This window comes from Symphalangus syndactylus, chromosome 3 (assembly GCF_028878055.3).
Source record: "Symphalangus syndactylus isolate Jambi chromosome 3, NHGRI_mSymSyn1-v2.1_pri, whole genome shotgun sequence".
Taxonomy (NCBI): Eukaryota; Metazoa; Chordata; class Mammalia; order Primates; family Hylobatidae; genus Symphalangus; species Symphalangus syndactylus.
This window is the reverse complement of record NC_072425.2, coordinates 149,470,077-149,493,124: the sequence shown is the minus strand read 5'-3', so window position 1 is coordinate 149,493,124 and position 23,048 is coordinate 149,470,077. Positions and strand designations below refer to the sequence as shown.

Sequence of the window (23,048 nt, the reverse complement as noted above, 5' to 3'; positions counted from 1 at the left end):
TGCAGCAGCCTCTTCCAAACTACCTGTTTCTACCCACGATCCTGCAGTCCAGGCCTGCTCTGTTGGAGCCGTAGTCACCTTCCAATCCTCTTTGTCTTTCTCCCTCACAGTGACATTGTCTGCCAAGAAGACGGAGGCTCCATGCTTCCTAAGGCAACAAAAACAAAACTGATAAACTAATCTGGGCTAATGGGAAACAATCTAGGAATAGGTCAGATGTGTTTATTTGATCAAGGCCTTGAGCATAGTGATGAAGAAGCATATGAAGACCCAGCAAGGAGGGCAGGGGGCTCCCCTGGGGCCTGGGCAGGGAGCTTTGGAGGACCACCAGCCCTGGCTGCAGCCACCATGTCACATCACAGCATGCTCAAGGCTCCATCTCCCAGAACCAGAGCCAGCCCAGGTTTCTGGGGCAGAAACAGAACTCACACCTCCAAACTTCACTTCCTAGAAGCTCCGAGCCCAAATCAAATGTCGAGTGCTGTCCAACGATTGGGGGCGAGTGCACGGAATCTTGATCTTCTGGTCCAGAAAGACCATCATGAAAAGAGCCAGGAAAGAGCAGTGGCTGAGCGACCTAAGAAATAAGCTGGCCAGATCCCCTCATTTTGCAGATAAAGAAACTGAGGCTGGATGAAGTAAAATAGCCTGCTCAGGGGTCCTGGCTAGTTATTGGCAGAGCAAAGGCTGAAACCTTGGCCTCCTCAGCTTCCATTTGGCACCTCTGAATCTATTGGTGCTGAGCTGCCGTAGTCACAGTCCGGTTATAACAGTTGATGTAAAGCTGAAAGTTTGGGCATCATACTGGAATTGTCTTCACTGTCCCGGCGGCCCCTTTCCTGGTTGCTCTGTATCTGGTTGGGAAGGATTAGCAAAGTGAGCCATGTAACTAAGAAGGGATATTTTTAGCAAAGGCGAAGGGAACAGAAAGTAGGTAGAAGCATCATTTTCCTGCATTTGAAGTGTACCCTCAGACACATGAAAATGGGCCTCAAATCATCTAAGTGGATGATTAGTTATACCTATGAGACATTATTCCAGTCTACCCATCAAGAAGAGGGAGGAAAGAACAGCTACTTGTCAAGATCTACATGAATAGAGTCTTAGAAAGGAAGGGAAAGAATTAATTTCCCCCATTAACACAAGACATTACGTTCAGACACACATAGTCCTTCATAATTGTCAAAACCTCTCTTTCCTCCCCATCACCAAGCAGCTAAAGCACAGTGACAGATGAAAGCTACCTTGAAATTGTCATGGTGTCTCTATTTTTGTATGTGGACTGTCAAGACCTCAAATAAAGCCAGTGTGGCCTGGGCCAGCTCTGCAGGGACCTTACGCTCCTTTGTGGGACAGTGACCCTGAGCTCCTGGGTTGGAACTCAGTCCATCAATGCCATGATTATCAGATTTCCAGAACTTAAGGAATTATTTGGGATCCTTAGTCATAAACCATATTTCTAGGTGATGAAAGGTTATAAAACATTAAAACGGATAGTGACCTTGGAGCTCATCTGATGCAATTTTTGTATTTGATAGAAAAAATAATTGAGGTTTGAAGGGCTGAAAACACTTACAGAAAATCACATATTCGTGACAAAACTGGGATTAGATCCTCGTCTTCTTATCTCAAATTCAATGGTTTCCTCCTTGAGTTCTACTGTCAGCACGAGTCACAGAAGGTCATATAAAGTGACTTCTTGGGTGACTGGGCTAAGAAGGGAGGCTAGCAAGACAGATGCCTTTGGTGAGAAGTCAGCTTGTCATAGTCCGAGGTAGATGGTAAGAGGGAGACAGACTTGCCTAGAATAGCACAAGGTGCAGATGAGGAGAGCCCTTGACAGGTAAGTTTTCAAAGGGACCCCTGCCCCCAGTGGAGACTTCGCCCCTTGAGTACACAGCTACTAATCCTTTCCTCTCAGTGCGCACTAAGGCCCAGTGCATGAGCAATGCTATCTCCCTGTGACGCTTCAGAACTCAGACCTTTATGCTCTGCGAAGTGTGCAGGATGTCTCTGGTTGTGGCTTGCATGCCAATTGTGCTGCCTGGGTTAGCGGGTACTTTGCCTACAAGCTAATACACGTATTTTGAAAATATTGATGAATGCTGATGGTTGGCATCATTGTTAAACAGCTGTGATGCCAGGAACTAATATAGGGAAAGGATAAAAGAGACAGCATCAAATGAAAGGAAAGAAAGAGAGGAAGTAAGAAGAGTCAGGCTGCATCAAGGCTTCATCTGCAGAAACTGGGCTGTGCTGTTCTTCAAAAGGGCATTTCCCCAATACCCTGAAAAGACCCTAGGACTATTTCTTTCAGTGCTCTGGGCCATCCCAACCACTTCAGAAAGGGGCAGGTCTGGTACTTGGTCTGCCAGGACTTTGAGCCAGGAACCGTTGAGCCTTTGCTGGCTTTCCTTCTCCTGGGGGCTGCAGTGCTGATTCCCTTTCTGGTTGGCTTAGGCTACATCCAGCTGCAATTGTCTGTCTTCCAGAGAAGAGTATAGCTGATGAGCCTGGAGCTCTGGGAGAAAGAGAGCACACAGAATCTTTCTTGACCATCAGTCCAGCAGAGTCCTACAATGGAGCGGCCACACCCTATTTGGTCCTAAGCCACTGCCTCTCTTAAGAAGGTTGAGTGTTGGGCCTGCCCCAGGCACAGAGTAAGATGCCACCAGTAGCTAAGGCCCTAGGGCCTGACAGCAGACCTTTCAGTAGGCTAGGAGCATGTCGGCCACCTGGTTTATGATCCAGACCAGTGTACTTTAAAGAATGAAAGGTGACAGTTAAAAAGTACGCTGTCGACCAGGCGTGGTGGCTCATGCCTGTAATCCTAGTGCTTTGGGAGGCCAAGGCAGGCGGATTGACTGAGCTCAGGAGTTCGAGACCAGCCTGGGCAACATGGTGAAACCCTGTCTCTACTAAAAAATACAAAAAAAAAAAAAAATAATTGGGCATGGCACGTGCACCTGTAGTCCCAGCTACTTAGGAGGCTGAGGCAGGAGAATTGCATGAACCTAGGATGTGGAGGTTGCAGTGAGCCAAGATCGCGCCACTGCACTCCTGCCTGGGCAACAGAGAGTGAGACTCTGTCTCAAAAGAAAAAAAAAAAAAAAGTACATTGGGAAGACAGGTGTCAACTGGCACTATCCCAGGAAAACCTAACTATGGGTCCACCCAACTTATGAAAACAACAAAGGCATTCCTGACAGTGCTATACAAATAAATTAATCCTCAGGGAAAACAAGTCAGATGCAGTTGGCACTAGAAGGAAAGTTTTAATTCCCCCAAAGGCAAGCAAAGGGCAAAGGACTTACTTTGATGAAAGGGCAAAGGACTTACTTTGATGTTGTAACTAATTGAAGGTTTTGCATATTGCCCATCTGCTGGCAGATGCCAGCCCTGTAGGTCTGCTTTGGGCTCAAGAAGCCACTTTGCCAAAGCGCCCTTAGGTAACACAGTATTGTCAGTCCAGCGACCACGCCAGGGCACGAGACATTCCTATACTACAAAAATACAGCCTTCTTGAAGAAACTGGGCCTGGGTGACTGGCTGTGCTTGAGTAGGCTGCTGCAGACAAGGTTAAGGCAACTTTCTGAAGGCGTTGTGAATCAAAGAGGCAGTGTCTCCCTCCATGCATTGATCAGGTTTCTGAAAAATATGCTGTTGTTTAATTACGAAGGTTTTTTTTAAAGTGGTACTTTTACTTCTCAGAACTCATTTCACTTTTACTTGTTAATACTAAAGTAACCCTGTTGGTTTAGAATCCAAACTATCGTAATCATAAGAGGAAAACATGTAAAATAACTAAAAACTTTTCAAGTGTACTTAAACATTTTGTCAATAACTTAGCTGTTTAAGCTCTCCTATGTAAAAATAATGATTTTTCTCCTTCTACCCCTGCATTGTTTGGGTCTGAAGTGTTAGTTTTGGTTTATTTTTAAAACGTTTTAGAATAAAAATGCTAGCGACTTTTTTTTGGCCCAAATAGGCTACTCTGCTCCTCAGATGGATTTAAGCTTCTATCCTCAGTCACTTGTCTGCCTGTATGGAATTCTAGTGTTTTGCATCCTCATTCTCTCTCTCTCTTCCTCCCTCCCTCCCTCCCTCCCTCCCTCCCTCCCTCCTCTGCCTCTCTCTGTCTAGCTCCTCTCTTCCTTTTCTGGCACACACTGCACTTTCATTTAAAGGGAATGTGCCACATCCTCACAGGTACCCCGGCTGTTTCTGTGACACTCACTCAGAACCACTCCCAGTGAGTCAACAGTATCATCCAGATCCTAAAAATCTTGTGTCTTGATTCTTCCCACACATAATGAACCCATCTCAAAAAAAAAAAAAAAAAAAAAAAAAAAAAGACACAAGCAGAGTCAAGCTAAACGCACTCTTCACTGTGCTTGGGAAAGAAGCCTCTTGTCTTCATGCTCTTCGTTTGACTATCTGGGGATCCCTGGCCGCTGGAGACTGACCTGGCTATCACCACCCTACCCCAGCACAACATTTTTTTTCCTGACCCGCCTACAATAAAGCTGCTGCTGTTGACATCAGGATGGTGTATTTTGCATAGAAGCTGACAGTTGACAGGACATCTGAGCACACTGTAAGAGGTGCACATCCTCATATACTCCTTTGCTCTGAATGACTTCTCAGCAGAGGAAGCCTCGGAGCATACATGTGGAACTGGAACTTGGAAAATGAAAGCAACAGGAGTCCTCAACTTACCAACCCTGAATTCTCACCCCTGACTGTACATTAGAGTCCCCTGGGAAGTTGTAGAGGATGCTGGTGCTGGGACCCCCACCCCAGACCATGCTCACCAATCTTTAAGCATGAACACAAGAGTCTATTTTTAAAGTGCTCCTTGGGTAAGTCTCATGACTCACCAGGGATGAGAACATCTATTTTAGGTGTGTCCTCTTAAACCTGATTTCAGAGAGTTTCCTTGCCATCCCTTCTTCTGCCTCCACCTACAAGACAAAACCCTTTAGGTCATCTCCTCTTTAACTTCTCCCGGTAAAGAGTTCAAGAGCCCCAGTGTATGTGAGTTTCTCTTTGGGGGCAGCTGTACTGGAGGAGTCACTTGAGTCCTTCTGTCTCTGTGTCATCCTCGGCTACTCCCGGTCTGACAGTGAGGGGCATTAAACACTTCCATCGTCCTCACACATGCATGGAAGGGAGGCCCTAGAAAACTCACCCCTGCCAGGGAATTCCTCTGAGCCCCCAGCTATGGAGATCTTTATTAATGTACTCCTTCCCCCACTGGAAGTGCAGTTAACTTTCACAGTAACACATTGATCTTGTGATTAGCCAACTTACTGTCAGCCTTAGGGAAGGCAGCCAGCATGGCCGCCCTGGATGGGGGCAAGCCACTCCTCCCACAGAGGAGGTCCTGGTGGCCACAGCCTGAGAAAGGTTTCTGAGCCCAAAACAAACTTCTGTCACTGCCAGCAAGTGAGACATTGACCAGGGGCTTGGCCTCCAAACCAAAATGACTTTAGCAGAATTCAATTGCTTGTATTAATTAAAAGAAAATGAAACAGTGGGTTTATCACACTTTTCATTAACTCCAACGCAGCAAAGGTAACAAATCTGGAAGTTGGGAGCAGGCAAGGATGCAATGTACTGCTGTACACACTCCTTGGTTTAATTAAGGAGGGCGGGCTCAGAGTTGCTTGTTGCCAGTAGGGTTCTAAGGAGAGTCAAGGATTGGAGGTTGGGGCGGGGCGGAGGGGGGAGTGGGGGGCAGAAATGTGGAGCAGAGCCTGAGAGAAAGAGAGTGGATTAAATAGGAGAGGGAGAGGGGGAGTTCTGTAGGGATTCCGTTTTCAAACCTAGCCATCAGGCATAATGTGAACACATACTGTGTGCTTAGCCTACATTAGCTGCTGTAAGGAGTTAAGGAAGTAGAAGATGTGACGTCTTCTCAGGGTGCTTGCAACTTGGACAATGGACTAGGAAGAAGGGTAAACAGTACAAGACTCAGGTTATATGAGCCATACTGGGTCCCAAATGCTAAAACTTTACTGTAATTCCAAATTCAAGCATGTTTCCGATGTGTATCCTTCAAAAGAAGGGGGCTCTCACATCAGGAGGTATGTGATGGAGAAGGATGCCAGCAGATCTCTAGGATAAAAGGAGAAGTCCTATTCATAACCCTCACAGGTTTCTAGAGGGCAGCTTTCCTCCACCCTGTCCACTCTGCCTCCCCCATGGGAGGCGGGTGGCCAACATCGTGGTAAAGTGGTTGCTCGGGCATTTATTGGGCCTAGTTAAGAAGACATAAGGCTGCCGTCTAGAAGTGAGGGCATCACTCCTGTGTCTCCATCCCCTCCCTGGCCTGCTACCTGGGTCTGGCGTCCTCCCTACCCCAGACTCTGCATTGCGACACAGCTCGTCTTCTCGGGGCCGCTTTGAGCCTGTGACTGAGTACTAAAGTCAAGCATTCTACTGTGCAAGCCCCACTGTCTCTAATCCTCAGAGAGAAACGCAAGAACCTCATGTCAGCCTTGGATCCCAAGTGGGGATTGTAGTCCAGCTGATGTTTTGATCTGCTCATAGCTCAGTTTTGTGATTATGTTCTATTAGCCAAAATCCTGGAGGGAAAGAAAGATGAGTGATAGGATTCAGGCACATGTCTCCTTAGGAACTTTTGACGGTCTGTACCTTTCCCTGCACACATCAAGGACAAGAAGCAGTGGGGAGGAGGCAGTTTCAGACAGCCTTAGCTCCTTCCCGCGGTCTATCTTGCTCCAGATGTCCATGACGGGATGTCTAGTAGATATTTACAAACATGGTTCTTCCCTTACAGAAGTAAAATCTGTGTTCCTTGACAGCTTGAATTGCGACCTAGCTTTTGAGAGTGGGTAAAATGCTTGTTTCTAAGATGGTTCAGGCAGCCTAGTTGTGGCCTTATAGGCCAGAGGCATGCATTTGATCGTCAATCACCTGGACATTTGATTCCAACTTTGCAAATTCAGTATTGATCAGGATCATCTGTAATAGTCTCTCTTGCTGGGCAGCAGGGAAACTCCTTTTCTTGTTTTCCCAGAAACCCAACCATGTGAGCCAAAAAGACCCCTGGGTGGCCACCCTCTGCCCATTCCCACTGGCTTCCTTCTGGCAGCTCATTTCCCTCTTGCTTTCTTGCTCCTCCCACTTCCCCTTCCCCACACCTTGTCCTCCCTGTGTGGCTGCCTCCTGAAACCCTAGATCCTCCTCACTGCTGTAATCTCCTGTTGTTCTTTTCCTTGGTGGCACAAGCCCCCAGAAATGTTCCTCTGTGTGTTACTTCCTGGCAGGTCTGGTATATGCTGCAGCAGGTGCTGACATTTTATCTCAGCGCAGCTTCTGCAGGTAGAGCCATGCCGTAGACAGCAAACCTAGAAGGACAGTCAGGGTGGGGATGCTTAGAGGTGATTTTTAATCACTCCAAATGGAGAAACCAGATGGAGACTGCCTCAATACCAAGTTGGTTTTTTTGTTTGTTTTGTTTTGTTTTTGTTTTTGCATACTGTGAATAGACCAACAAAGGGATAGGTCACCTGTTTTAGTTTGTTCTTATGCTGCTAAAAAAGACATACCTGAGACTGGGTAATTTATAAAGCAAAAAGGTTTTTTTTTTTTTTTTTTTTTTTTTTTTTTTTTTTTTTTTTTTTTTTGAGACAGAGTCTCGCTCTGTCGCCCGGGCTGGAGTGCAGTGGCGCGATCTCGGCTCACTGCAAGCTCCGCCTCCCGGGTTCACGCCATTCTCCTGCCTCAGCCTCCGAGTAGCTGGGACTACAGGCGCCCGCCACCGCGCCCGGCTAATTTTTTGTATTTTTTAGTAGAGACGGGGTTTCACCGTGGTCTCGATCTCCTGACCTCGTGATCCGCCCGCCTCGGCCTCCCAAAGTGCTGGGATTACAAGCGTGAGCCACCGCGCCCGGCCAGCAAAAAGGTTTAATTGACTCACAGTTCTACATGGCTGGGGAAGCCTCACAGTCATAGTGGAAGAGCAAGGGACATCTTACATGGCAGCAGGTAAGAAGCTTGTGCAGGGGAACTCCTATTTATAAACCCACCAGATCTCATAAGACTTCTTCACTACCAAGAGTACAGTATGGGGGAACTGCGCCCATGATTCAATGATTTCCACCTGGCCCCGCCCTTGACATGTGGGGATAATTACAATTCAAGGTGAGATTTGGGTGGGGACACTGCCAAACCCTATCTTCACCTCCTAAGATTGTCCCCAGAGGTATTCAGAGAGAAGACAAGATATTCTGTCGGGACCTTGTATAATCCAAAAAAGTGGAAGGCTAAAATCTTTGACCCCTCATGGTTCTTTTAACTTTATAACTCTAAGGAATTGGCTGAGGCAATGAACAGGAAAACTGGATGCAAGAATAATGGCTGAGATATCGCTGGCACAAAAGGACATAAAGGGAGAAAGAAGAGAGAAGTAGGTCAGGAAGCCTCCATATTTTGCTCTGGATTTCCTGTTTGATATTTTTCATCCCCAAATACTTAGGTTTCTTTCAGCTCTAATAAATCTTTTTGACTGACTACACCTTACCTGAGCGATCTAGAAATGATGAAGAACTAAAAAACTGAGCCTAAGATACAGAAAAATATAAACTGCTTTGAGTCCTGACCCATGAGATTGCAGACTACGCAAGGTGAAGGTCCTTGTTTTCCATATTGTCTCTGCCCCCATTCCCTCACCACAGCGTCTGACGCAACACCTCACTCATCCTAGATGTGAGCAGAATAAGTGCAGTGAGGTCAGAGCCAGCAGACCAGCCAGTGGTCCTTCTCCCCCAAGTTGCTTTTCTGTCTGTTCCTCCATTTCTAGCAGAACAGACCCTGCTTGTGGATGTTTTGTGCTCTTTGTATTCTGTGACTGTGCTATTGGAATGTGTGTCCGTACTGAAGAAGTCCCCTCAGATCCACAGAACCCTGAGGCTTTTGCTCATCCTATCCCCGAGCATGCATCCTGCATCTGAGGCAACGACCCCCACATCCCTGGATGAATGGCCTCATTTGTTTTTTTGCAGATCTTAATTTTGCTAATGCGGTGAATTGAACGCATCTTCTTTAAAGCACTCTTTCCATGGAAACAGCCTCAGTTTTTATGTATTTCTGCCAGTGATTCAGAATCTGCTTTCTGTTGCTTCCAACCATGTTATATTGGGATGCTGGAGTGCTTAGAGCCGGTTCATAATGCCTCTAGGTTATTGTCTTACTACAGGACATTTCGCTATAAAGCAAAATGGTTGAGCAGACTTTCAGTTCCTGTTTGACAAGGAAAATATTGCAGTCTTACAGCCTTTTTAAAAAAGTCCTTGGTGAACATGTTTTCAGAATCTTTCCAATGGCTCACAGGCCATCTTGCTTGCCCCACCTCTGTCTGTCTTTCCTTCCTCCTCCTCCCTCTCCTTCCTATCCTATCCTGTTCCTCCCTCATCTGTTTCTCCCTGCCCATTTTCCTTCCTTTAACTCATAGTCAGCAATTTGGTTTCCTGGCAGCTAGTAAAGAGGATTAAAACATTGATTGGCTTCTGCCCCATTATCTGCAGCATGGAATCAGAATTTTACATTGCAACCAGAACTGGAGAGGGCAGCCCTACAGCTTCCTAGGTCTCCAGGCATGTAGCAACCTAGATTCATTCTGCTTTAAAAATTTCACCCAGCATTCAAAATAGTTAAGAAAATAACATGTAAGTCACCTTCACTGAGTCTGAGATGGAGAGAAGTTTCAACAACATTTTCCCTTTTTCAACAAAGAAACATGTTTCGGTGAGGATGCATGTTTTGTGAGAAGATCATGAAGAATCCATGCGTCCTGATTCTCAGCCTCAATTTAGCAGCCTACTCAGCCCTAAATTCCAAGAACAGTGAGTCCTTGGAGGGGCAGGCTCCACAAGGGTCTCAGCCTGAGGTGCTCTTAGTATATTTTCCTAACACGCTGACCCTAGAAGACTTCACGTGTGTGGGTGGGAGAGAGCCCATGAACAGCGCGGAACGGTGCATCACAGCTTTACTGCTCAGGGTGGGGGCCCTGGCCCAGCCGTGGAGGCAGCCCCTGGGCATGTGTCAGAAACGTGGAATCCCAGACCCCACTCCAGACCTACTGAATCAGAATCTATATTAAAAAAAAAAAAACTCTAAAGAATTTATATGCAAATTAAAATCTGAGAAGCACTTACTTTATTGTACAAACTTGACAAAATTCATTTTCTCACTTAATGAGGTAGTATTATAACGATCCCCATTTTACATGAAATGCACTTTTTCTTCCTTCCTTCCATTTCTGCTGTTGCATAACTGGTCCCATAAAAACAGCATCATAGACAGTGGAAAGAAATCCCACATTCCAGAGGGATTGCCATGTCATCTGGTAATTCTGCTGGAAGGGTGCAGGATCTGTCTTACCCATGCAAATGCACACGTGCCTCCCCATTCTGTGAAGCCATCCCCTCCCTATGTGTAGGTCAACATTTCTAAGTCCACTGGCCTTCGTGGATCTCACTTTATCTGGAGCATTTAAGGCATCTGGCTGAGGTCCATCAAGCAGCGTGATCCGGGTCTTTCTTCTTTCTGAGGAAAGGGGAACACTGACCCTGCCTGAGACTCCAGCCAGGCCTTCAGCAGGTATCTCATGTGTTTGGTTAAATGCAATGCAATTTAATTACCCACGGCAAAATCCTCTGTGGTACATTTTGAAAAAATAATGGAGTCATAGTAGTAGAAATCCAGGCATCTCATCCTACCACATTTATTTCTTTCAGAAAAAAAAAAAAATGGTGAGGTGAGTCTGGAACGTCATTTTGATGTGTTTGATTCCATTGTTGTTTAATCCTTAAAAATGCTTAGATTGATCAACTAATTCTTCTTTGTTAAATTTCATTTAAAAAGTAACCTCAGAATCCCTTTCATTATGATATTCTGTTAGCCTATAGAGAAATAAAGGGAGTAGGGCAAGAAAGTGTTTGCATAACCGTAACGCACCTTGAAGAGTTAGTATACAATCTAGATCATTATGTCTGCTGTGGTAGAGGCTTTTGATCCAGCAGCACCATCCAGCAAATGCCGGCTTAACCCAGACCCAGGTGACCCATGCTCTGGAGTTTCTTCCTTGAAACTGTCTAAGTTCCCATCTGGTGCCTGGGACCATGTGGGGCGAGCAGCATCATTCAGGAGAGACACTCAGATCCTAGGCTGGGAGTGTGTGGGTCGCTGTTTCAGACACCATTTCTTCACTCTGGGGATCTTCTACCCTGCACCCTTCAGCCACTCCTTATGTGGGTTCACCCAGACTTCCCAATGACTCTGAACCTCACATCTGTGGGTACATTTTGGGACCCTGTCACCAGGACAAGGTTTGCGGAGGGTAGCCGGGCAAATGGATTGCTCTCACTAGCCAGTGCATTATTTCCTCCGTGGAATTGCACAGATTGGACTAACAGAATGGTGCTGATTTGCAGTGACATTTCTATAAATAGATGATTGGTAGCCAGTATCCAGAGACTGATGGTACTCCCTGGGTGGGCATGACCTGGGGTAGGACATGGAGGCAGGGAAGACAGCAAGAGCCAGAAAGCACAGGGTCTGGTGAAACGGGTAGGAGGGTGGTGGAAGCCCCCAAGGCTTATTTTGGAGCAGAGTCAGGGCACCTAAGTACCTGCCTCCTTACCCCCTGTACCCCAGACCACCTCCACAGACCCTTACTGCTGCACACCTTACACACTACACACTAGCCCGCCTCCTCCACCTTCCTGCTGCACAACTTACACCCTGCACACTGGCCCACCTCCACAGACACCTTCCTGCTGCACACCTTATACCCTGCACAGCGGCCCACTCCCTCCACCTTCCTGCTGTCTACCCTACACCCTGCACACTGGCCCATCCCCTCCACCTTCCTGCTGCCCACCCTATACCCTGGACACCAGCCCATCTCCACAGACACATTCCTGCTGCACACCCTACACCCTACACACTCTCCCCACCTTCCACCTTCCTGCTGCCCACCCCATACACTTGCACACCATCCCACCTCCACAGACACGTTCCTGCCCCACACCCTATGCCCTACACACTGGCCCACCCCCTCCACAGACACCTTCCTGCTTCACACCCATGGTGGACCCAAACCCATTGGATTAGAACATGCTTTCACAAGGTTGTGGCGAAAGCTAACATTTTTGTTGCCCTGAAAACTACTGTGGCCCTCAGGACTGCAGGCCTATAAGAAATGCAAATAGCTGTGCCTTATCCTTGGGCTTTATCTTGGTTTTGATGGGATCTCAGTGTTTTGACAGAACTCAGAACATCTGTGATGGAAGACAGAGGGTCTGTTGTCTTTGCACTGAACCACAGGGAGTAAGATAAGGGGTAAGGTGGTGAGGCCAGACTGTTGCAAGAACCTGTAATGGTGGCATAAAAGCAATATAAATTTTGCAGCCCATAATATTTTGAATTATGAATGACAAGTTTCACAAGTACCTGAGAATGAATCCTCCAGGGAGCACCACCAAATTGAGTATTAAATCCACTAGGCTATTCTGGCAACCACAGATCCAGCATTTGGGGCTATCACATTTGTGTTGGCCAATGCTTATTGAGCACCTATTACAAAGCCATCGTGGGGTCCTTCCTCGTTCATTCATTCTCACTCTATCTTCTCCAACACAGGTGGAAACAAAACCAACTACTTTTCATTTATTTATATTAAAGGGTAGAATGCTTACTTATTCGTTCTCCAAGTAGTAGTTTGTATTCTGCATACAAACACATTTCTACATAATGAAAAATTAAGATGTGCTGCACAGTAACATACCCTAAAGTTATTCCATAGTTTTATTATATTATTGATCATGACAATTCTTTTTAAAATATCGGTTTGGCAATGCACTGAAGTATTTATCATGTCATCTCTGAGTTAATTATCACAATAATCATATAAGAAAAATAATGACATATTTTCTTACCAAATGCTCTAAAAACGTTAAGTGACTTGACTGAAAATACATTGATGCAAGACTCAAGCCAAGAATTTCTTTCTTCGGTTGCTGTATCTTTTAAGCAACATGATGCCCTGTGTCTTTGACTTGGTGTCCTCCTCCATTCTGATGGCTTTTTCTCTTCCTCCTCCTACAATCTCTAGATGTGAATATGGTTCTGTCCCTGGTTACACGGTTTCCTGACTGTTTCCTGTCTGCTTCTTTCTTCCCAGAAGGCCAGGGCTTTGTAAGTGAGGATGAGTACCTGGAGATCTCTGACATCAAGCGAGACCAGTCCGGGGAGTACGAATGCAGCGCGTTGAACGATGTCGCTGCGCCCGATGTGCGGAAAGTAAAAATCACTGTAAACTGTGAGTGGACCTGCAGCCAGGGGGTTCTGGGGAAAAGACGGCACAGGGAGTAGGTGGACAATCTGGTAATGACAGTTCCATTTTCCAAAGGACCCAAGTTGCTGCCAACAGGAAAATACTTCATCAGATGGCTTTGCCCACCATGGCCTCCATGCCATTTGTCCCTGGAGGCTTCCAGTGACTGCCAGAGTTTTCAGCAAATGGAGAGAATTGTTAACTGAGAATGGGTTTGGAGGCCTGAAAAAGGGGTTGGGGTCAATGTAATATCTTCAAGCAAGTTATTTTTCCCGAAATAAATGATTATTTCACTGGGAAACAGGGTTGTCACAAGAAATCCATTTACATAGCAAATGGCTGGATGTGCCCTTCATCTCTTTCATGAAATCACTCTGTGTGTGCGTGCGTGCATGCTTGTGCATGTGTGTGTGTGTGTTTCCCACAGATCCTCCCTATATCTCAAAAGCCAAGAACACTGGCGTTTCAGTCGGTCAGAAGGGCATCCTGAGCTGTGAAGTCTCTGCAGTCCCCATGGCTGAATTTCAGTGGTTCAAGGAAGATACCAGGTACCTTTTAAATGATGCCTGGACAGTTCTGAAGCAGAGCCGATGGCCTATCCCCATCAGAGCTGATGGGAGAAGGATGAGGATGAAGAAAAGGGGAAAGATAAGGCAAAACAGAAATGCATTATGCCCTCTTTTGTAACAAAGTCTCCTTTTACAACCAGAAAAAAAATGGAGGAGGCTGGGAAGTGAAGAAAATGAACTGACCATGATTCTGAATCTGAGACTGGTTGTAGACATGTCAGTCATTAGGAATTAGAAGCCAGTACATTTATTTTGTTGGGCAAGAGCATCCTTTCCCTTCTCCTCCTGTTGGATACTGAAGTTCTTAGGGTTTGAGTTTGAGGGACGGGGTTAGTTGGAGAAAAGAGTTTTCTGAGGAGGAGGGCCTCTTTGTAGAATGAATTGATGGCAATGTCTTCCCTCTTGCAGGTTAGCCACTGGCCTGGATGGAATGAGGATTGAAAACAAAGGCCGCATGTCCACTCTGACTTTCTTCAATGTTTCAGAAAAGGATTATGGGAACTATACTTGTGTGGCCACAAACAAGCTTGGGAACACCAATGCCAGCATCACATTGTATGGTGAGTGCTGGAAGCCTGGATGCAGTGGGCTCAGCCACATGGGGAAGCTTGAGGGACCCAGGAGGGAGGAAGTTGCGATCTGCTTGGCCTGTGTCCATCCATCCTGCTCAACCCACCACCTGTAGATAAGACATACTTCTCCCTGCCATTCCCCTAGCATGCCATGCAGAGATAGTTACACGGTAATTGATATCTCATGGTCATTAAAAGGCAAAGATTGCCCTTACAATAGCAGTAAACCAAACTGTGAATCAGGTAGAATGGTGTTTGTATAAAGAAGATAGAACCATGGGTCAATTCAACTGTACAATTTTAAGATGCCTTCTGTAGTTGGAGTCTCTGATTCTGGGGGTGATATTTGTTGCTTTAAACCAAGTCAACTGCTTCCATCATGATTCTCATGTTGCTTGCATTTCATATTCTCATCCATGGGGAGGAATGGAGTAGCAGTCTGAGACCTTATCAGGTGGCTGCTCTATCCACAACTGGAGCAGCAAACCCTCTCTGAAGGTCTTTCCCTCCCATATGGGTGGAGAAGGCTTGGGAGCCAGGACTGACCTCCTTTAAAGCCCATATGTCTCCCTAACTCCATTTTCCCACACTGCCGCATCCATATCCTTCTGCAACACTTCACACCATGGGCCAGGGCCAGCTTGTTGTGATACTTTATGTGCATATGTATTGGTTTATTTGCTGAGGTTTGATTAGAGGGAAACATCCGATGAGTAGTATGAGAGGATGAAGGATGAAGAGAGGTATCCACGTTTCCACGTGCACCTCAGACACAAGCTTTCAGCACTGACATTAACTAAACTTTGTCCACCAACCATCTGAAATGTGTGATCTATGTCTTTTGTTTTCTCTCTGCATTGTGTGTGCATTGTGCTGTGTGTGTCTTAGAAATAAGCCCCTCATCAGCAGTGGCAGGTGGGTACAGCATGTTCCTTCCTACCTCTGCCTGCCTGAATGCCTATGCCTTTGAGTTTTAGCCTACTTCAAAGATAGGCTTGCCTGCTTCACCTCTGTAATTTATGTCTCTGAGGTAGATAGACCTCAAGGGGCTCGGTTTACACAGTTTAGATAATAAGCATGTAGAATATGATGGCTTTCACATGCACTCTGTGGAATAGCTTTATGGGTTTCAGGGGAAGGGGTTTTTGCCCCCAAAACAAGAACCTTATACTTGGTCACCTTTGAAAAGAATGCTCATTCTGCTTTTCTGCACACAGCAGCACCAAGAGCAACCCAGCCCAGAGACCAACTGGATTAATAGATAACTGTCTCAGTGGGGACATCACCCTACTATGAATGTTTTCTTCTTTTAGCCCAAGGCAAACAGGGCTAGTGGTTTAATTCCAAAAACTTTATTTTAAAATAAAAGCACTTGGGATCATTATTCATGATGAGAATATCTGCTATTTACAAACGTGTACTGGTTTCTAGGCATCATGTCAGGGCTGTGCAAGGCAGGTTATTAACCTCATTTTACAGATAAGTGAAAGGAGGACTGAAGAGCTTGGGTAACACTGAAGGCCACTTAGCTAATGAATAGATACTGGATGAGACCTGGAAATGGAGGCCTGTATTAGGTATTGGAGCATTTGCCCAGAGCATCAGCAAAGAGAAACATGCACACACATGCATGCACTCACACACGCTCTCACACGGTCGCTGAGGCATTTAGAAGAAGCAGTAGCTAGTGCTCAGCTCTGCTTTGAGAACTGGAAGACCCTCAACCCTATTGTTCTAAGATGTCAATCTCATTCACTTGCAAAGAGATGACATTAGAATTTTCTAGACCTGAAATCAGCTCTTCAACTATCACTGCTCACAGCTCTTGATCCAAGACACTCACAGACGTATAGTCCTGCCCGCACCCCAGTGACCAGGAACACCCATGCCTTGGTCTTAACAACACTGAGAAGATAGTGTGGGATTGAGTCACTTCCCTGCCACAACTTGCCATTATCCCCATGGTTGGTGGGATTGCTGTTGCAGGGAGTGTGATGCAGACAAGGGCACAGAACTGACAACCCAATGGCCCCTCTTGTCTCTCTCTGACATTCACTAAGAAAGAGTTGTGTCATGGCAGATAACAACAACTAGTTATACCAAAACTGTCTTAGTTGGCTTGTGTTGCCATAACAAAATACCACAGATGGGATGGCTTAAACAACAGACGTTTATTATCTCAAAGTCCTGGAGGCTAGAAGTCCAAGATGCAGGTTTCTGCCAAGGTGGCTCCTGTGAGGGCTCACCTCGTGGCTTGTAGACAGCTGCTGTGTCCTCACATGGTTTCTCCTCTGAATTCTCATAGAAAAAGAGAGAGAGGGAGCTTTCTGGTGTCTCTTCTGATAAGGACAGTAACTATATTGGATCAGGGTCCCACCTTTATGACCTCATTTAACCTTAATTACTTCCCTATAGGTGCCACCTCCAAATACAGACATACTGGGAGTTAGAGCATCAACACAGACATTCGGTAGTAGAGGGATGCGATTCAGCCCATAGTACAGGCAGACATTTACATCCCAATTCAGCCTTCACATCCCAATTCACTTAAACTTGCTGAGCCTTCCTTCCCTCATATATGCTATTGGGACATTAACGCCTGCTTCAAAAGACTGGTGACAGGATTAAATAAGGTTGTATAGATTAAGGATCCCATAAATGCTATGTTTAGATGTGTGGATTTGACCACAAACAAAAACCACAGGCCTGAGTTTACTCAGCTGAGTAGGATGATATTTTCTGACCTACAGACATGAGAGTGTCACTGTGAATTGTCAATAAGACAGTGTTCACCAAAGTGGCATGACTCACTGAATACTGTTGTGTTTCTACTGCTACCTGCCAACACTTATTGTGACATGCCCCTTGCTATCCTCTCTTCCCTCCACATGCCTGCCAGAGTCACTGCTCAACTGGACTTCTTTTCTTTCCTCCAAAGTCCCCTGTGCCCTTCCTCACCAGCATTCATGGTCCCTATAGCCCACCCTATCTCACTTCACCCTGTTGGCACACACTTGCATTCAGCATCCCTTCCTGAAGGAATACTTTCCTGACCTCTCTGAGCAGGCCAGTCCCCCATTCTGCATCCACTCATTCCGTGCCTTTGACTGCTGCACTCAGGGCATTGTCTAGCATTCATTTAGCAAACGTGCATTTAGGACCTATTACAATCCAGGCACTGTTCTATGTGATCAGGAGACAGCAGTGACTCAACAGATAGATTCCTTGTTTCTATAGACTTTATCTTCTAGTTGTAATTTCGTTTTTGTTTAATATCTCAAAATTTGTTTGTTTAAAGTATTTCTTCTTCTTTATCCTGTAAGCTCCATGAACATAGGGGCTATACCTGGCTTAATCCCTAGGACCTAATACAAGGATCTACACACAGTAGCTCATCAGGAAAACTTTGTGGAATGAATGAATGTGTGAATGTATGTGGGGATGGAAAGAACGTATTGGTCACAGCCACAATTTAGCTGTCAGGAATTGAAATGCCATGGCATAGAGGAAGGAGTATGTGTCTCACCCTATGCTGCTCGCTGGCTGAATGGCTTTGGGCAGGTCAATCTCAGTGGGTCTTTTTATATTTTTAATCAGTGAAGGAATTTTGGATAAGATGTTTTGTTTCTGTGGTCCCTACAAAGCACAATTCTCTGATCCTATGACTGTGTGGCAATAGTTTCAGCACAAGATCAGACAGATAGTGTCTGGTTGACCTGCTCTTTCTCCTGGCCAGGGATGCTCTTCCTAGTCCTGAATGCCCCCATAATTATGCCTAATTATTACCAACCATTTACTGTGTACAGGGCACTAGACTAAGTGCTTTTCCTTTTTTATCACCCTTAGTGACTCTATGAAGTAAGTACTATATTTATCCTGATTTTACACTTGAGGAAATTGAGAGGTTAGGCAGATAACTCAAAACACCCTGGCTTATCAGTGCTTGTGCTGGGATTTGAGATGATGTACTCCCATTCCCATGCTGGATCGCTGTGCTCCTATTGCAATCCAGCTCATAAGACCTGGCAACCCATCATGGACATGGTGACTTTCCAAATGGAACTTCATATCAGCAATTAGTCTTCTTGGACCCATCTCCTACATCAAATTCTCCTTTCTTCTATCTACTTCTGAACGCATTCTTGTAAAGGACAATTTTCAGATTTGCAACCCGTATACTCATACTTCCCCAACACACAGTCCCCATCTGCAGGCATGCATTTGTATTTACTCTCACAGATGGTCAGGCTGTTTTCTGAGAGCCCTCTTTGACTCTGCCCCTGTGATCCTTTCACAGCGTGCCTCTCTCACACTACATCTTTTATATATTTCATACCTACAAGCAAAGAGCAAAGGAAAATGGGATATAAGCAATTTTGAAAGAATGTAGAGGACAAAAACTGGATACAATGGGTTGGCGAGTGGTTTGAAACCTGAAATGACTAGAAACGTGTGAGTGACAACCTGGTAGGTGATCATCCAAGATGAATCAGCTGTTGGCACCGATATGAAATGCTGCTTCTTCATCACACCAGTTGCCTTCCCCACACAGAGCCACAAGGACAAAGTGGTCAGCTAGGCAGAGTGCCAACTCACAGTCACATTTTAGACCACCCACTTTCCTTGGCCCCGGGCAACTGCAGGTGCTGGAAAAGTGGCCCGATGTGTAAAGGTGGTCAACGCTTGCAGCAAGGAACACGGGGTTCCGGTCCTGACTCTGATACAGACAAACTGTGATGCTGTCTGTTCCTAAGTCATGCGTAAAACAGAAAAGCAGAGCAAGATGAACTCCCAGGTTACTTTCAGCTTTCTAAGTGTCTGGGCTGAATTTGGGAAACAATGGGAACAAAGGGCAAGGAACAGGTCTCCAAAAGCTATCAACCATAACCATGGACAACCTTTGCACAGCAGCTTGCTCCAACCATTGCAAATCAGCTTGCTCTAAGCATTCGTTAGCTTTACCGAGTGGGTGCAGCCATTGGAAGGTCCACAGGGAGCCCCTTGGCACGCTGAAGTCTTGCCAGGCCTAAGTACAGCAGGGGTGGCTGGGTTTCAGCTTGCTGACCACAGCTCTGTCCCTTGTGGAGGTGACTCACTTTCTCTCAGTTCGCCAACCCCCTTTGTCCCCTCTGGGCCTTGAGCAAGAAGTCCCATCCCCCCATCCTGTCCTTAGTGTGCAGAGAAGGAAGATTCTGGACTTGATTACATCCGGCACTGCAGAGAGTGTGACGTGCTTAATGAGGCATGTAAACGCCTGGATGACTGGAACTGGCAGGGGAAGGGGACAGAGAACGCAAACAAAGCCAAGACGGAGCGGAGAGACTGCAGAGAGAAAAACAAATTTCTCACATTTTATCTGTGAAAATGCAGCAACACAAATCAGTTACATTAAGAGTTAAGGGTAGGGCAGAGGGACAACTTATAGGAATCCTGTCATCGCAAGTGAAAAAGGCAAACACTCCAGTTAAGGCAATATCTGTGTGCAGAGTTTCTTCCTCAGGCCAAGCCTGAGCCCTCTTGGAGCAGCTGTGACTCCAGCCTGCCTTGGCGGCTCCTGGGAGCCATGAGGGCGGAATCTCTATTTTCTTTTGCTAATGGCCATTCTTCTAGAATAAATGTACATATCAGACTGGCTCTCTGAGCTGGACTTCCTTCTGCCAGATCCTGCACCAGGCAGCGGCTCTCACCCTCTGCCCTTTGCTGACCTCTTTCTCATGGGAAACCATCTCACCCATGGGCACAGACTTCATTGCCACTGCCTTATCCCCCACCTCCCTCCTCTTCCCCCCTCCATCTTCTCGTTCCATGTCTGTATTAGGGCATCTTCACAACTACACCTATCCCCAGGTGGCTCTAGCAGGGACATGGAGAGGGGGCACAAAGACTGAGCTTCTCTTCAGTGCGAGCTCCATGCCGCACCCATGCCTTTTTTTCCCTCCAACCACAGGCCTCTGGGAGGGAGAACTCGCATTGTATCTCCACTTTCTCAAACCTACTTACACGTCAGCTACCATGATCTGTCTCCCTCTAACACCCAACCTCCTCTCAGTGCCAGACCCCCTCTCACCCCACAATGCCCCACTTCTGGCCTCTGTGATATAACTGGGTGGTGACTGTCTCCTTACCTTCCTCAGTCTGCTTCTAGCTCCTCCAGCACCTGCCCTATCAGTCTTCCCGGGAGTCAGCCTGTGGTGAGAGGGGAAGGGCTCTTCTGTACCTTCAGGCACCCAACGGTGAAGTATTTGTTGGCCTGCATTAGCCTTATTCTGGATGCTTTAAAAATGCAGCTATATGAGCATTGCCCCAGAATCATTTAATCAAAATCTCTAGGGAAGGTCCTGAGAATGCACTTTTTAAGAAGCCCTCCCAGGGAATCCTATGCACACTGAAGATTGATGGCCTCTGAACAACAGTCTGATAATTCCTGAATTTGTGTCTTTAGTTCTCTACTGAATTCTGAGCTACAAGCCACTCTCTCTCCCTGAATATTCCACAGGGATCTCAAAGGCAGCCTTTCTCCCCTGGGAACACTCGGGGCATGCCTCGCTCTTCCCCTGCACACTCTCTAGAATCTCTGTGGTCATTTTTGACTTCCTCCTCTCCTTCACTCCTCACATCTGTTAGCCAACAAGTCCCACCAAATGGCCTTTGCTCTGACTTCTCCATCTCCATTCTCACTCACATTGTGGCATGCGTCGCACATGGACAATTGTGATATCCTCTCACTGGTTCTCTCATCTTTCTTTGGCAATTCAATTCCTGTCGGTTTGCCACAGCAGGGCCAAGTGACATTTCCAAAACTCAGAATGAACCTTGTCATTTCGATTGCTGAAAACTTCTGCCTCTCAGAACAGCTTGGCATTAAGGCTGTTCTCACTGTGAGAGCAGTGTAGCCTTACAGCTTCAAGTGTCCCCAGCACTCCACCTGCAACCTTCCCTGCATCCACCAGGCTGGGCCCCCTGTGTCCCAGCTCCCGTTACACATCATGCTGTTGCCACTCTCCATCCATCCATCCATCCATCCATCCATCCATCCATCCCTCCATCCATTCATCTAGTCAACAAATATTTATTTAGTGCCTACTGTATGCCAGGAATTAGACTAAGGACTAAAGTACCAGGAGAAACAGAATTTCTGATCTTGCACAAACAAGTAAATAGACAGTTACAATAAAATACAGGAAGTGCCATGCTTGAGGAATAAAGAAGCTGCCAGCTATCAAGTGTCAGCCACACATGGCTTTAGACACCTAAGAACGCTTTGAGATAGATATTGTTATTTTTCATTGGACAGAAGAAGAACCTAGAGTTCAAAGAACAAATGATGTTACTGAATTTCCCCAGGTAGGAGGGATTCCACCATGGACGGAAGGGGCAAGGGACAGCAGCAGGTTTTGTACCTAGGTCTGTCTGACCTTAATCCCCTGTTTCTTTCAAACCCATATACTGTGTCTCCCAGTGTGCTGGAGGGTCACAGAGGCGGGCTTGTGCCCTCTTCTCTGCCTGATGAGTGCATACTTTCTGGACTCTGCTCAATGACGCTCCATATGTAAAGCACTTGTGAGCTCCACTGAAGAAGCAAGCCCTCATCTTTTGGGCTCTCATGGTAGATTACCCCTATGCTTATATTTTGTTTGTGTCTTTTTCTGCACTTACAGGATGTAACACTATATCTTCCAGTGAGTGTTGCCCAGTAACTGTTTGTTGAATTAATAAATATATCTTCCAGTCAATGAGGGCATCAGTTATAGCCTCTATACAGTTTCATACCTTTCACTAACCAAAGAAAAGCCAAATACCCAAGAGGACTTGTAGTCCCCTCCCCTCAGGGAAGCCAAATCACTATTTTTCTGACTTTCCCTTGTGTTCTGGCCTCCTGTATGTTCCAAATCTAATTTAAAATTTAGGGACCCTCATCTCAGATCTCCTTTTTGAAGGAGGCTACACCACATATTCCAATTCTCTGTTTAGGAAGACGTTCATCACATGATATCTTCTTGCAGAGACATCAAAAGCTGCACATATTTGTCCATTTCCTGCTGATAACGTGTATGATTTTTATTTTTCAAATCCACAATTTAAATCCAGGTGGGAAGGGAATGAGTCAGAGAGAAACACCATTGCTTTTGGCTGATGACAGCAGCGTAATCATTTGTATTTTCCCCCAACCTGCAAAATGTCAACATATTAGAAAAAAACTGCAGACATTTCCCATTTCATTCTTGATGAGGTTCCTTGTCGTTCACTCGTACCCCGCCCTCCTCGCTCTGAATCATTGACATCTGGCTATTAGCCTAAGCATTTAGAATTTAACATTGAGCGTTCAGGGTGTGCTGATGACAGCACAGACACAGAGCTTATGGTTCAACATAGACTCAAGTCTTGTCTCTTTCAGGTTTGTGACGAGCTGACAGATTTGAATTAATTTCTGATATTAACTTCTTAAGCTTTTGTTTTTGTAGTAAGCACAAAACAGTGTGTGTTAAGGAGAACAGAAGAAAGATGGTTGCCTCTTTATCGACTGGTCTTAGTTGTGCTGCA

At 46.0% G+C, this 23,048-nt stretch overlaps 1 protein-coding gene across 9 annotated transcripts in view; it reads left to right on the top strand.

The window, feature by feature from the left end:
* The window catches only part of OPCML (opioid binding protein/cell adhesion molecule like), a 1,146,349-nt gene that overhangs the window by 1,110,699 nt on the left and 12,602 nt on the right, over nucleotides 1-23,048 (top strand). For 4 of the 9 annotated variants that reach the window (XM_055273806.2, XM_063635682.1, XM_055273812.2 and 1 more), the window contains 4 exons: nucleotides 13,214-13,351; nucleotides 13,794-13,914; nucleotides 14,344-14,495; nucleotides 15,396-15,422. In XM_055273806.2, the coding sequence (XP_055129781.1) occupies nucleotides 13,214-13,351; nucleotides 13,794-13,914; nucleotides 14,344-14,495; nucleotides 15,396-15,422 (438 nt within the window). The remainder of the gene's footprint in view (nucleotides 1-13,213; nucleotides 13,352-13,793; nucleotides 13,915-14,343; nucleotides 14,496-15,395; nucleotides 15,423-23,048) is intronic. The other 5 variants (XM_063635683.1, XM_055273809.2, XM_063635684.1 and 2 more) reach the window with 3 other exon arrangements.